At 37.0% G+C, this 15,309-nt stretch overlaps 2 protein-coding genes and 2 pseudogenes across 3 annotated transcripts; 3 read left to right on the top strand and 1 right to left on the bottom strand.

Moving 5' to 3' along the window:
* Window positions 1-84: 84 nt before the first annotated feature.
* On the top strand, window positions 85-3,017 carry LOC104735794 (maltose excess protein 1, chloroplastic-like). Its single transcript, XM_010455648.3, has 9 exons — window positions 85-543; window positions 665-838; window positions 973-1,263; window positions 1,392-1,481; window positions 2,052-2,153; window positions 2,245-2,363; window positions 2,466-2,528; window positions 2,612-2,673; window positions 2,768-3,017. The coding sequence occupies exons 1-9, from the start codon at window positions 268-270 to the stop codon at window positions 2,848-2,850; spliced, it is 1,260 nt and encodes a 419-aa protein (XP_010453950.1). The 5' UTR covers window positions 85-267; the 3' UTR covers window positions 2,851-3,017.
* A 1,040-nt stretch (window positions 3,018-4,057) lies between these two features.
* LOC104735792 (uncharacterized) lies at window positions 4,058-6,280 on the top strand. The gene is made up of 2 exons (XM_010455647.3): window positions 4,058-4,707; window positions 5,382-6,280. The coding sequence occupies exons 1-2, from the start codon at window positions 4,196-4,198 to the stop codon at window positions 6,010-6,012; spliced, it is 1,143 nt and encodes a 380-aa protein (XP_010453949.1). The 5' UTR covers window positions 4,058-4,195; the 3' UTR covers window positions 6,013-6,280.
* Window positions 6,281-6,705: 425 nt separating this feature from the next.
* On the bottom strand, window positions 6,706-10,779 carry LOC104735791 (glycosyl hydrolase 5 family protein-like; annotated as a pseudogene).
* A 1,118-nt stretch (window positions 10,780-11,897) lies between these two features.
* On the top strand, window positions 11,898-14,098 carry LOC104735790 (DELLA protein RGL3 pseudogene; annotated as a pseudogene). Its single transcript, XR_015578779.1, has one exon. The product of XR_015578779.1 is annotated as a DELLA protein RGL3 pseudogene (transcript).
* The last annotated feature ends 1,211 nt before the right edge of the window (window positions 14,099-15,309 follow it).

The raw sequence follows: 15,309 nt of genomic DNA, 5'->3' as shown, positions 1-15,309 counted from the left end.
GTGTACAATACACTGATTACTTTTACCACTGTACTCCACGACAGTGAGCGAAACTAATCTAGGATCACTACAAACAAAACACATGATAGTGGCTACAATTTACGATAATAACATCCACGTGGCATCAATTCACTACACTTTCCCCCAATAACAAAACTCATCAGTCTCTTTTGATTTCACTGATATACCCTTTCTTCACTTACTTCGTCTCTGTTCTGTTCCAAAAGCAAAGAGGTAGAGGTAGTAGTAATAATTCTTCCCATTCCCATGGAAGCTAAATCTATCGCGACATCTCTCGGTCTTGGTGGTGACCGCTTTTTGTTATTCTCGACTTCTCCGAGCTCTCTCTTCGTTTCGACATCCCGCATCTCCCGCCTCCCGCCGCTGCTGAAGCGTCCGTGTATACACGGTGGTGCTGCTGTCTCTGGTTCCGGCGTCAATGGCTTAACTCTGACTCGTCGTAATCCGATTGTTTCGACTCGTCGACTCGTTCCTGTTCGTGCAATTGACTCGGACTCGGACCTCCCTCACGAGAATCAGCAGGTGAGGTTTTAAATAAAATTTGAGCAAATTAACTATTCCCTTTCTTGTTATGATTTCGTTGAATTTTGTTAATTTGGTTTTGTATGTTTTTTTTTAATTGTTGGGGTTTTTGATCTCAAAGGGAGCTCCAGGTTTTGGTAAACTAAAGGAATACCAAGAATGGGATTCATGGACGGCCAAATTCTCCGGTGGAGCAAACATTCCCTTTCTTATGCTCCAATTGCCTCAGATCATCCTCAATTCCCAGAATCTTTTGGCGGGAAACAATACCGCCCTTTCTGCTGTTCCATGGCTGGTAATTACTATCTTGATCCATGAGAAACTCTTTACTCTTAAACCTGTTTGATTTAGTTTATGAAACTTTATTATAGAAAAGGGGGAATTCATTCTGTTTCTTGAGTGTGAAACTGCACCATTTTTTGAATACAGGGAATGTTGGTTGGTTTGTTAGGAAACCTTTCGTTGCTTTCGTATTTTGCAAAGAAGAGAGAGAAAGAAGCAGCTACAGTGCAAACGCTCGGAGTGGTCTCTACTCACATTGTCCTTGCTCAGCTCACGATGGCTGAAGCTATGCCTATGCAGTATTTTGTTGCTACTTCTGTTGTTATTACGATGGGACTCATATTGAACTGTTTGTACTATTTCGGTAAGCTTAGCAAACCTTTGTGGCTACTGTGGGAAGACTTTATCACTATTGGTGGACTCTCTGTTCTTCCTCAAGTAATCTCTCTTTTACTACTCTTTACCCCCCTCAAGTTTTGGTTTCGCATTAATAGATTCTATTGACATGTAATCCAAAGGCATTAGAGCTGACACATGTTTATATAAATCTGAATATGAAATTGCAGATCATGTGGTCAACTTTTGTCCCCCTTGTACCAAACAGTATCTTGCCTGGGACAACTGCTTTTGCTATTGCTCTAGCGGCTATTATTATGGTAAGCTTTCAAATACTTTCTTGCCAAAATTTGCTCGAAAATAATGCGTTCACATTGGTTAGTCATATCGTTCACTCTAGCCTCTAGGAGATTATTTCAAAACCTTTACTTGAAACTTTGTGGACCTCATTTAGCTAATTCTGAATCTTTGGCATTCCAACTTCACTTTAATCCTTTTGTTGTATCTTGGGATGTAAATTAATAGTCTAGCCTCTAGGAGATTATTTCAAAACCTTTCCTTGACTGGAAACTAAGCCATCGACAGAATCATGGTTCTGGGAACTGAATTATTTTACAGATACTGACTGCATTCTTAAACTTTGTGGACCTTGATATGCATTGAGCTAATTTCTGAATTTTTGGCGTTGCAACTTCACTTTAATCCGTGTGTTGTATCTTGGGCTTTATTAACAAAAACACCATGTCAGGAGACATAGGAGTTTTTAGTTATAGAAATGATGGCCGCTGTAAATGATTTGAACTATGAAAATTTGTAGTTGTTTTAAACAATTTGTTTATCTGGATGAAGTATTCTTCTTTTCTCTTAACTTTGGTCTGGTAAGAATTCAGGCTCGAACTGGGAAACTGTCAGAGGAAGGTGTTAGCTTTGTTGGTTCTTTATCTGGATGGACCGCAACTCTTATGTTCATGTGGATGCCAGTTTCCCAAATGGTACAACAGCGCTTTTTCTCTCTCTCTTTCTTTGAACGTTATCCTTAATGCTCTTTGACTATTGGATATCTGATGTTCTTCTACATTGCAGTGGACAAATTTCCTAAACCCGGACAACATAAAAGGCTTATCGTCAATCACAATGTTGCTCTCGATGATGGGAAACGGTCTTATGCTCCCACGAGCACTATTTATCCGTGATTTGATGTGGTAATAAATCTAAAGCTTTCTCAATTCGAACTCTTGCATCAGCTTAAACTATATTCACCCATAGTAACAAAACCACTTGATATTCATTAAACCGTGACGCAGGCTCACTGGTTCGTTATGGGCAACTCTCTTTTATGGATATGGAAACATCCTGTGCTTATACATGTAAGAATCTTTGAAAACCTCTCTTGAATGGTGGTTTATGTCTTGAGTCCATGAGTTTATCGATAATTTGGTATTGTCCATAGGGTTAACTGCACCAGCAAGTCATTCTTTGCGGTAGCTACAATTGGTTTGATCTCATGGATAGGTTGGCAGACTCTCTTTGATTATCCTTCCAATTATACTTTTGTTCATAAAACTGAACAAAAATGCGTGTTTAATTCCCCATTTGTGTGAAACAGGACTGGCTTTGTGGAGAGATGCAGTGGCTTATGGTCACAACTCGCCGTTTAGATCTTTGAAAGAACTCGTTTTTGGACCATAATAAACTCAATAGAGAGTGTAAACGCCATACACGCGTTATTTTCATTCAAGCAAGTCCGTTCATACACATGTATAATTTTTATTTTTTTCCTAAGTTGTTGTATAAAACGACTATTTTGTGTAATTAAAGAGATTAAAATATATTCTACAAATTTGGAAAAAGAAAAAGGGCAATACGGTATATTAACTGAAAAGTACCAATATACCACCAAAAAAAAACATTTGTCTAACTTTATCAAGTGTAAAAATTTGCATAACACAATTTTTTTTTTTTTTGGTAAGGTTAATAATGTGATTTAAATATTAGCTAATAATTTTAAAAAATAATTATTAGTTTCCAATAAAAAATTTACTTCTAATTATACTATATAATTATTTTTAATAACTATATTTGGAAGATTTTATTAAGATTTTAAATTATGATTCTTTTATCATCTTTTTTTTATTTTATTTACATATTTTTTTTGAATAATCATATGATACATATAATTAATAAATATGTAAAAAAAATTCTGCATATGTTGTGATTTGAATTTTTAAAAACGAAGATATATTATTCAATCTATATATGAAAAACCGACTAAACACACAAACTTCCTCCTCCAGATCAATTGATCGCAACATGTACATAACACCATGGAAATCTAGTTTGGTAGCAGATATTGCAAATCGTATGCATTTCGATATCTATGAGCTGCAGGTTACATCAGTGCAAGATGATGTTGGTGTAAGAAAGCTACTACTTGGTATTAGTAATAGTTACATCCGCTAGTCAAAGAAGAGGGGGGAAAAAGATTATGAGAAAAAATTTCAAAATAATTGATGTGTTTGTGATTGTTTAGTTTCTAATTTGATTTCCAAAAAAATTTTGGAGGAAATAACTGTGTGTATTTAGTCAGTTATTTAAAATAATATACATGAAACAAATTAAAATAGTATAATATTTTAGAATAATTATTCTTCAAAAAGATATGCGTAGATTTCCAAAAAATTGCAATATAAAAAGTAAATATTGTATCAAATAAAATAACTTTTTAGAAGAAATAAACAGTAATTTTTATTATAAAATTTTGAAGAAAAAAAAAGACTTTTGAAATTGAACGAAAATTGAAACATTCCCGGTTCAGTATTTGGTTATCGAGGCTTCCCGGTTCAGTCTACGCAGTTGCGCTAAATTATATTGGGTCTTTAATTTTACAAGCCCAATTATGTTGGCCCAGAAAAAACCACATCCACATGTCTCTCTCTTTCTGATCTCACCTAAACCACACAAACCTCCTTTATTTAACGGCGAAGAACACTTCCCGTGAAACCCTAGAATCCCAAAATTAGGAGACGAGACAAAAATGGAGGACACGAAGCCACCACCATTGGGAGGAGGAAACAATCCTCAGCAGCAGCAGCAGCAACAACAACAACAACAACAACAACAACAACAGCTCCTCTATCAACACCAACTGCAACAACAACAACAGCGACAACAACAGATGTTTCTCTTGCAGCAATTGCAGAAACAGCAGCAGCAACAAGCAGCCATGTCTCGATTCCCATCGAACATCGACGTTCATCTCCGTCCTCCGGGTTTGATCCAGAACCGACCCATTAACCCGCCACAGCCGAACACTGCCCCTAACCCTAATCCTAGCTCTAATTTGGGACAGACTACACCGGGGTTTCAGCAGCAGCAGCAGCAGCAGATTGTGTCGAGTCAGCAGATGATGCAGCAACAGCAACAACAGCAGAAGCTGATGCGTCCATTGAATCACATCGAGCTTCAATGCGCTTATCAGGATGCTTGGCGTGTTTGTCACCCAGATTTCAAACGACCTTTCTCTTCTCTCGAAGATGCTTGCGAAAGGTTAGTCTTATCAATTCAATTAATTTTTGTAGATTATCAAAGTCACCTCTCATCGTGGAAGATAAATCGAAATCACAGCGATTTAGTTTTGTAGTTTCAATTAATGACATCAAAACATTGGTCTAAGTGATCTATCTATTAAATGATTGGCTTTGGTGATCTATCACATTTATTGGGTTTGAGTTCTTCTCTCTTAAGGCATCGCCCAAGGCTTTATGTTGTTCTGTTTGGTATTTTGATGATAACATATGTTACCCTTTTCATTAAATATAGCTTGTGATTATAAATTAAAAACGGGATCTTTGTCTACTGGAAGCAGGAGTCCTTGAATAGGTGTCTTTCTTTAAATGCTAGATGCTGCATCTGGTAACTTAGTTCCTTTATCTAGTGGTCTTGTTTTGTTTATATTGTTTAGTGTGAGATCCATTTTCCCGTCTATACCTCTGCATGGTCCTCATTCTTTTATGGTTAATGTGGATCTACAACCTGTCTTTCCTCTAAATACTTTCGTTTGTGGATCATTATACTCTTGGCATTTATTCTGTATGAAAAGGTTCCATCGGCATAGTATTAGCTTCGTAAATGTTATATAGATACATTGCCTTGTTTGAACATTCTGTATATGGTTTGATGTGTTCATTTCTCATATGCGTGTTCTCTTACAATCTGTGCAGGTTGTTACCTTATCATGTCGTAGCAGATTACGAGGCTGAAGAGGATGATAGGATCCTTGATTCAGACCCAACAGGCCAGGCCTTATCCCGCTCTCAACAATGGGATAACAACATTGCTGCTAAAGTTGCTGAATTCACGGCAACGTTTGAGAAACAGGCCCTAGCTTTTAATATAATAACTCGAAAGCGAACAATGGGAGAATTCAGATCCGAGGAAAGGTTGATGGTTGAACAAGCTTTGCTACAAGAAGAAAGGAAAGCATTGTTTGAGCTGAAAGCAGAAATGGATAGGGAGAAGGCTGGCCGGGAAGCGCAGGAGGCTAAGTTGCGAATGGCGGCTTTAGCTCAAGCTGGACAGTCACAATCCCATGCTGAGATAATGGCTCGTAACCCATTGAGGGCTAATGCGGTTGGGAATCAGGGCAGCAATATTCCGCTAAGCCACGAGATGGGAGAACAGGGACGTAACATGAACCCTGATGAGATGATGAATGGATGGGGAAACAACAGTCAGAGAGAGGAGAAGGAACCTTCAGAAGATTTCTTGAATGATGAGGAGAATGAGAATGGGGAGACGGGTGAACAAGAAAACTGGCGTGAAGCAGGAGAATTCGATTTGAATAGCCGTTAGATGACCAAGGTGAAGACAGTTTGCAGTATCATGTATTTGAAACTGGTAAGGAAGTTCTAGTTGCTCTGGATAATACTAATTTAACTAGATTCAATCTGCTATATATACATATGACAGGTACTGGGTTCAGGTCAAGTATTATATGTGTAAGACAGTATATAAAATTGTTCTGGTTATGTATTATGTATTGGTCATGTATGGAGTGATTGTTTGCTATATTGTCACAGACTCATAGTTGGACTTGAGATTTATGATTGGTTACAGAAGATTTTTGGTTTGCCTTATTTATTTCTACATTCGTTTCAAGGATTTCGCACCACCGGCACTCTCACTGGTAGTGAGAATATATTTGCACCATTATATGTGCCTTTCAATCACTATTTAGTGTTTGTCTATTATGATTTGAAGTAAAAATAGTGTGAGAAGAAGTGACATTAAAAGGAATCACAGTGTGTGTGTGGGTAAAGCAGATTCTGTCTCCTCTAATCAGGTTGAGAATCTCTAATGTTTTGTAAGAGTTTTTTCTTCCTTTAGCTTGGATTTAGGAGTGCTTGGGAGACGTAGGGATATGGACCGAACAAACAAGAAACATAAATTGAAGAATTTGCAAGTAGGCAAACATAAGAAAAGATCGGTTGAGAGTGTTTTCCTTAACTTGTCATATATGGAATCAAAAGCTAAAACTAGATCATGTGAAGTGAAGGCACTAAAAATTAATTCAAAAATCACGGATCTCCAAACTTAAAAAAATTCAAAAGCTTAAACAATTCACTTATCCCTAAATTCCTAATTAGACATATTTATTCTCATAATTAAATCAATAAATATATCTCAGAAGATTTTGAACCATTGGCTTGCAGGTTCACAGCTAACATCCCCGGTCAAACACTTGCATGAATTAGCAACAACATTGTTATCTGAATCCACGTCTAAGCATACCAACGAACCCTCATTAGTCTTGAACGACAAATGCATCTTTGTGGCCGATATTTGCATAATCTTTGTGCATCTCTTGCCAAGTTTCACACTTTTTCCGACCGCCGTTTCGCCTTCTAAGCAAGATTTGTGACCGCCTTTGATCTCAAGTACTCCATGATGAGAATAGCTCCACGGTTCGTCCTTTGTGCATGGACCTAACGTGAGCTCGGACTCATGGCACGGTGACTTTCTCACTAGGCAGAGTCCGGTTAACGGATGGAATATCTTGTGATGATTATGCTTTATACCGGGTCCTGCTCATTAATATAAATCAAAGTTCTGTCAATCATGTATCACTATTCACTACATACCATTATGATCTGATAAAATTACAAGCAAGATTGATTTACCCTTATGCGGTTGTTGAATGACGGAGAGCCTGCGGAGATAAGTAGAGTTATGAACATTGTGCCAATTCGCATCTAACATACCGTAAGATTCAACTACACCGCGTTTGCCTTCACGGATATAGTAAACTCCAGTAAGTGCCCAAACCGCCCAATCCATATCTTTCTCAGCCGCCCATGCCAACATACAACTCATGTACCTAATGTTACGGTTGATAAACACAATGTTAAGGTTGGTTGTTTGAACCGCCACTTATATATTAGCGTTTACATAGCATAAACAAATAAATGGTTAAAGCATTAGAATTGTTTGTAAACGCGTGTAACACAATCACCGCTTTTGTAATTTGATAGCGAGATATTAATTCATAACTTCAAATAAAGATAAACCAGTTCTTCCCACAAATGTGAATTCAATGAAAGAACTTAATATAATGTAAATGTATGCATACCTGTTTCCTTCTAAATCGCCACCTCTTTGATCGGTCCCACACTTGCTCAAGAACAACGGAAAGCCTTGTTCGAGAACGAAACCACCGGTACGACGTTCCTTACCGAACATTTGGCTGCAAAAGTCGTTGACGTTGTGTGACTTCCATTGACCAGCACCGTTCGTGAACGCATACCAATGAAGCTCCAAGACAAGATTTTTATTGAAGCTAAGATTCACTGGACGCTTTTTTTAGGAAACTTAGGTCAACGTCGAAGTTAAGCCCGGAGAGTATGACCAGAACGTTAGGGTTTGATGTATGCACTGCTTCTGCTCCTTTTTGCATGTATCTACGTACATGTGAACAGAAAAAGGAAAAAAAATTTATAAACAATCAGATTAGTGTATTATTTCTATCTATTATTTCTATGCGTTGATTCTTGTTGTTACTTTACGAACATTGGATTCCTTCTTCCTATATCAACCGATAAATACAATGAATATAAAAATCATATGATCATTTTTTTAGATTTACTTGTACTTAATCATTATTGTGGATTTAATTATTTATAACAAAAGGGAATATAATCGGCTAAGATCTACAATATAGAGACAAATAATTATGGATAATTAGCGTGCATTAATTTCCTTGGACTTCAAGCTTCACATGGGCATTATTATGATAAAGATCCCAAAAAAGGGAATTTATATACGTACTTGTACCAATCTTTTGATGTATGATTGTAGCCTCTAAGTTCATTTCTCAGGCTCATACCGACAACGTTGTTTACGTTCAAAAAGATTGTGGCCATCTTTTTAAGACCGAGCATCCATAGATCCGGGTTGAATTTCGGGTCGCCGAAGAACGCATCCGGGTCATCGTTGCTGCAACACCACCCCGGCACGGTCTTGTGGTTGTCAAGTATCACCATCACATCATGCCTCCCAAGACTATGCACCACCGCCTGCACAAAGTGTTGCCTTGCATTAGAATATAAAGTTGAAACAAATAACAATATATATTCCCTTAAAACAGCCTTTCTGCGATATATTTTTCGCAATTACAACGATAATCAGATCTCAAAAAGAAATGAAACACGTATACACAACAAAAATAAAGTGTTTTAGTCATGCATACAGTTTTCAGTCACAAACCATACACTTAACATACATATGGTTGTCCAATTGAAGATGAGTGGAGTATAGCTTTTTTTGTCTTTTTTACATTTCATATTTGTTATTAATCTCACAAGCGATATAGGATCCTAAAAAGTTTTTCTATTTACTTTTCTTATAACTAGGTTTTGAACCTACGTAGCGTGAGTATATTTGATATATTTTGATGAAAACTATATATGATTGATGACAATAGCAAAGTATTATCATATAAAAAATTGAAATTAGTATTAAGGAAAAAGTTAAATTTTAGATATACAATTTTTTAAAATATAAAAATCAGTTGTGTTATAAAATCATATCTGATAAAAAAAATTATGAATTTAACTCGACATCCAGGCGAGGTGAATTAAATAGATGACCTCACATATTCTAAACCATTTCTTTGACCACCAGAAAAACAAAACATTTTATCATCATGAATTTAACTCGTTTTCATATTTAATTGATCGCTACCACCTATGTTTTCGTGTTTTTTATTCAATCTTTTCTTATTCTTCATATTCTTTCTTGTCATTTTTATTGTCAAATTTTGTGGTAATCGTCATCATTACTTTTACCATCTGGTTTCTCGCTATACTCTTTTTCTTTTTCATCCTCGTCAACTTTTTCACGTTCTTCCACTAAAAAACCTTTTTTTAGACTACCACACAACTTGTTAATCCATCAAACTCCAAGAACAAAATCATTTCTTTTCTCATTAAAATAAAAAATAAGATAAAAAATAAAAAAATAATGAAAAAATTTCAACTTAGCTATAAAATCATACACAAAAATATGTTTTACAGCTCGTAAGAAATAAAAAGCACAAACGTAGATAAATAAGATAATTTTTGTTTTACATAAATATTTATAATATTTTAAACTTTTTAAAGGTTTCTAAATATAAATTTTGAACCTTTTAAAAAGTTTCAATATTTATAATATTTAAAACTTTTCAAATTTAAAAATTATAATATTTAAAAACTTTTTAAAAGCTAAAAACTTGTAAAAGTTTCAATATTTATAATATTGACACCTGATAAATCAAGCTTTCCTGCTCATTCGTTGTTGGAAGCATATTAATCTTATTTATACTGGTTCTCAACCATTGTCTAAAAATTTTCTAGCCGATGTGGGATATTGTGCATAGTTCTTTTATTTCCATAAATTTAAAATTTTCCTTTTTCTAAAAAATTCTGGAAATTTAAAAAAATGTTAGTGAATGACATGTCAAATCCTGATTGGTTGTTTAAAATAATTCTTAATATTGAAAATTCTGGAGATTTTTTAAAATGTTAATTAGTGAAGTGTCTAATCACAATTGGAGGTTTAAAATCTTATGTTGACGCCTTTAGGAGCTTATAACTCCTACTTTTTATTAGTATAGATGAGTTGTAGAAATAATAGAAGTAAAGAAATGAAACAAATAACAATATACTTTACCTGAAAGACATTAATAAGAGGAATATTGACAATGGATGGATTGTGAGTGTAAATTCCTTGAAGCTCATGATCCAATCCATATCTCTCAAATGATTGTTTTACGGTAACATTAAAGGCTAAAGTGTCATTAATCATTAACTCAAGTGGCCAAGTGAGCCTAACACAATTGAAACCCATGTCTTTTATCTTCTTCGAAATGAAATCCATCGGCTGGCTGCTCAACCCCTCTGCTACCACTGGCTCAAGGTGAGAAGGCCAGTTCGTGCAAGCTAGCTTCACTCGGTGGCCTTTCTTGTTTACGATCCATCGTGACTTTGTGTATAGTGGATAATCTGTTGCTAGGGTTAGAGATAGTGATGACAAGAGTAATAACGAAAAGAGAGTTAAAGGAGAGATTGCTTTTGCCATGCTAATTTCGTAGTGATATTGCGTTTGAGGAAGATCTAGGCATTAAGTATATATAAACTAATATACATAACGTGAAATGAAAGGTTTTTGTCATCACGATATTAGGAGATTTGTTGAGTAGTTTTTAAAGATAATTGACTAATTAAATTAATATTTCAGGGTATAGTTTGATGATAGGTTTCAAAATGTAATTAACTATTTTTACGGAACACTGTGGATAGATTATCTTCTTGCCACACATTTTGGATAATCCATAGTGTAGTTTTTTTTTTAATTGTTCGAATATAGTTAAGAGGATAAGTCAATATAGATCATCCGCCTGAAATATGGAGCAAGTAACTTGGGTAATGATGTTCCTGAACGTTAGGTAATCTCGTTTGTTTTTCCTCTATATATGATTAACGAACGAAAGGTAAATAATATATGAAGAAGACTGAAGACAGTAAAAAAAGGCATGAAAGAACACACATGTAGTACAGTATAAAAGTAGAGAAGGAATGACTTGTTCACGTCTAAGTTCTACATATTTGTCGAATCTCTTTTATCATATCTATCAGTTACGCAGTTTTCATAAGACGATCGATAGTTTTTTTCAACAGTTTTTTTCGGAACTTCTTTTTTTTGTTAATTTGTTTGGTCCAATAAATTGTGTGTGTATATTATATTGATATGATTAATCAAAAATAATAGTTATGAATAGAAAATAAAGAAGTTGTGGACGTCTCGTAGGCTATGTCGACTGCCGCCACATGTCGACCGTGAAGTTGGTCACGTTGTCTCCCAAACTGGAAATACTTTGAGCTGTATACTTCATTCGGAACCTCTAGTTTATTCTAAATTTTAGGATTTCTTTAATAATATACTATAAAACTATCATTTTCTAAAAGATATTTATGTCATCTGATCATGTTCTTCTTTTTTGATAATTATGTAATCTTGTTTATTAGTATTACTAATTAAAATTCAAAAAAGATATTTTTGATTGACAAAAAAAAAAAAGTTTAAAGAAAAGGGCTAATTACTTGTTAGAGAGTCAACAATATGCTCAAGAAATTTCAATATCTGTTTCGGGTTATCAATATAGAGGTCGTAATCTACTCGAGCACTCATTTTAATAATTATGGAAACTTTAAATTCAACATTTAGTGGGGAATTAAAAAGAATAGTTTAATAGACTGTGACAGTCCACTCCATTGGACCATTAAAACACACACACACAAAAATAAAAACTACACGCCCTTATCGAGCGACGAATTTTTTGTAACTTGGATCAGAAATTTCAATAAAGTAATTAAAAAGAAAAAAAAGAGGAGTAGAAGAAGAAGAAGAAAAACACATGCGAAATTATAATGGACTGCCTCTGTTTCCTTATCTCTTTACTTACACACTCTCCAGGTCCCTCACTTGTCTCATTGGACCTCTCTAACTCTTCTCTCTCTCTCTCTCTCGTGTTTAAATTCTTCTCCTCTTTCTCTCCACATTTCTTGTCTTACCAATTCCAAACACACTCATAATTAAAATTTTCAATCAACCAAACTCCAAAAAAAAAAAAAATTACCATTCTTCTTGATCATGAAACGAAGCCATCAAGAAACGTATCTTGAACAACAAGAAGCTCCTTCAATGGCCGAATATGGCAAGAAGCTTGAAGGTAGCAGTGTTGTTGGTGGAGATGATAGCATAGACGAGCTTCTCGCTGCTTTAGGGTACAAGGTTCGATCTTCGGACATGGCTGATGTCGCACACAAGCTTGAACAGCTTGAAATGGTCTTGTCCAACGATGTTGTTGGCTCTTCTAATAGTTTCTTAAACGACACGGTTCATTACAACCCTTCTGATCTCTCCAGCTGGGCTCAGACCATGCTCTCGGGGCTTACCTACTACCCGGATCTTGACCCGACCCGGGTTTGCGACCTGCGACCAATCACAGACGACGATGAGTCTTGTTGCAGTAGCAACAGCAACAAGAGAATTCGACTTGGTCCTTGGTGTGACTCAGTTAGCAGCGAGTCGACTCGTTCCGTGGTGCTGATCGAAGAGACCGGAATCAGACTCGTTCAGGCGCTAGTGGCCTGCGCCGAGGCGGTGCAGCAGGAGAACCTGAGCCTCGCGGACGCTCTCGTGAAGCGCGTGGGATCGCTCGCGGCTTCTCAGGCCGGAGCAATGGGGAAAGTTGCCACCTACTTCGCCGAAGCCCTAGCTCGTCGTATTTACCGGATTCACCCTTCCTCCGCAGCCGTTGATCCTTCCTTCGAAGAGCTGCTTCAGATGAACTTCTACGACTCGTCTCCGTACCTAAAATTCGCACATTTCACGGCCAACCAAGCGATTCTAGAAGCTGTTACGATGGCGCGTGGCGTTCACGTAATCGATCTAGGGTTAAATCAAGGGATGCAGTGGCCGGCGTTAATGCAAGCCTTAGCCCTCCGACCCGGTGGTCCACCGTCGTTCCGTTTAACCGGCGTTGGTGCTCCGTCGAATCGTGAAGGGATCCAAGAGTTAGGTTGGAAGCTAGCTCAGCTGGCTCAAGCAGTCGGCGTCGAATTCGAATTCAATGCAATAACGACGGAGAGATTATCCGATCTCGAACAGGATATGTTCGAGACCCGACCCGCATCAGAGACTCTAGTGGTTAATTCGGTTTTCGAGCTTCACCCGGTTTTAGCCCAACCCGGTTCGATCGAAAAGCTGTTAGCTACGGTTAAAGCGGTTAAACCGAGCATCGTAACGGTGGTTGAACAAGAAGCGAACCATAACGGCGTCGTTTTCTTAGACCGGTTTAACGAAGCGCTTCACTACTACTCGAGCCTGTTCGACTCGCTCGAGGATAGCGCTGTGATACCGGGACAAGACCGAGTCCTGTCGGAGGTTTACTTAGGGAGACAGATTTTGAACGTGGTGGCGGCGGAAGGAACCGATCGGGTCGAGCGGCACGAGACGCTGGATCAGTGGCGGAGAAGGATGGGATCCGCCGGGTTTGACCCGGTTAATCTCGGATACGACGCGTTTAAACAAGCGAGTTTGTTATTGGCGTTGTTCGGCGGCGGAGATGGATACAGAGTGGAGGAGAATGACGGTAGCCTAATGCTTGCGTGGCAGACGAAACCGCTCGTTGCTGCTTCGGCTTGGAAACTCGCGGCGGAGTTGCGGCGGTGATGACAATGACGACGTCGTCACAAAGAAGAAAACAAAAAAAAAAAACTTAGGGACCTTTTTTTTTTGATATATAAAATAAAATAAAATTGCGAAACCGTAACCTTTATGTTTTTGTTATACTGTGACTTTACCCCACTAGTTTCGTTTTATGATATTTCGGCCGAAATATTCCGTGCTTTTTACTTTTTGGACTCCATTTGTGTGTGATTTGGTCGTCAAGATTCGAAAACGAGGAAATTGTGTGTATGTAAAACAGCACGAGGGCACGACCGAGAGGCGAGAGTAGTAGTGATAAAGAAGTGACGTTATTTATTTTATAGTTTATACTATAATTTTGCAACGAATTGACCTTATTTAATTTCATCCTAAAAGAGTTGTGAATGACGCATGGATGAATTTGGACCGACTCGATTGTTCTTAAACGTTTGGGGAGAGATGACGACGATGAGAGAAGCAAAGAATTTAACCTATTTTCTCGAGTCTTTTTCTGAAAAGCCGGAGTCCAAACTCTACTTTTCCGTTTTGCGTTCTTCATTGTCAGCTTTTTAATCAAGTGGGTGGAACCGTTTTGCTTACGTGTAAAACAAAAAAAAAAAAAACTAAAAACAAATCTTGAATTCATGTACTAGTACTAGTTACCCTTTTTGAAAAGTACAATGTATTCACTGAAAGATATGTTAAAGATGTAAGATTCAAGAAAAAAAATTAACACAATCTCAAAAAAAGTCTCTTCATTATTTTAGAAAAAATACCTCAAAAACCTAAAACTCACAAACTCTTAGTCTTGAATAATAGGAAGTCACAACAGGACATCTCTATTTATAAGGAACTTTTTAATTTTATTTTACTAATCTCTCTAGAAAGATAATTTACTTATTTCTCACAACTTTCTAAACTTCCAATTCTAATCTTTTTAGGCTTGCTTGTGCGTCAAGCTTACTCCAACATTTTCTTCCTTAAGCTTGAAATGCATCTTCTCCAAGTCCTGAACTCCCATGAACTCCCTCATCTCCTTAAACCTCATGTTTTCCAATGCTTTAGTAAGTATATCCGCCTTTTGTATGATTCCCGGAACATGTTCCACTTCGACCTCTTCATTCTCCACACATTCCCTGATAAAATGAAAACGCCTCTGTATATGTTTACTTCTGCTATGGAACACAGGATTTTTTGTGAGAGCTATTGCAGATTTATTATCAATTCGAATGACAACTTTCTTAACTTCAGCCCCGGTAATCTCACTAAGTAAGTCGCGCAACCAAATAGCTTGTTTAGCCGCTTCAGTTCCTGCCATAAACTCTGCTTCACACGAAGATAAAGCCACTACATCTTGTTTTTGTGAGCACCAAGAGATAGGATCATCTCCTAAGTAGAAAA

This window comes from Camelina sativa, chromosome 13 (assembly GCF_030686135.1).
Source record: "Camelina sativa cultivar CO46 ecotype springtype chromosome 13, ASM3068613v1".
NCBI lineage: Eukaryota > Viridiplantae > Streptophyta > Magnoliopsida > Brassicales > Brassicaceae > Camelina > Camelina sativa.
Note: the sequence above shows the minus strand (reverse complement) of the source record. Positions and strands in the feature narration are given on the sequence as shown.

What these genes read in the sequence shown, in the direction of transcription:
- LOC104735794 (XM_010455648.3), top strand. Translation starts at nt 268, where the DNA reads ATGGAAGCTAAATCTATCGCGACATCTCTCGGTCTTGGTGGTGACCGC. An exon ending in TCCCTCACGAGAATCAGCAG is followed by an intron (nt 544 to 664) that starts GTGAGGTTTTAA and finishes TTGATCTCAAAG; the next exon opens with GGAGCTCCAGGTTTTGGTAA. An exon ending in GACTCTCTGTTCTTCCTCAA is followed by an intron (nt 1,264 to 1,391) that starts GTAATCTCTCTT and finishes ATGAAATTGCAG; the next exon opens with ATCATGTGGTCAACTTTTGT.
- LOC104735792 (XM_010455647.3), top strand. Translation starts at nt 4,196, where the DNA reads ATGGAGGACACGAAGCCACCACCATTGGGAGGAGGAAACAATCCTCAG. An exon ending in CTCGAAGATGCTTGCGAAAG is followed by an intron (nt 4,708 to 5,381) that starts GTTAGTCTTATC and finishes CAATCTGTGCAG; the next exon opens with GTTGTTACCTTATCATGTCG.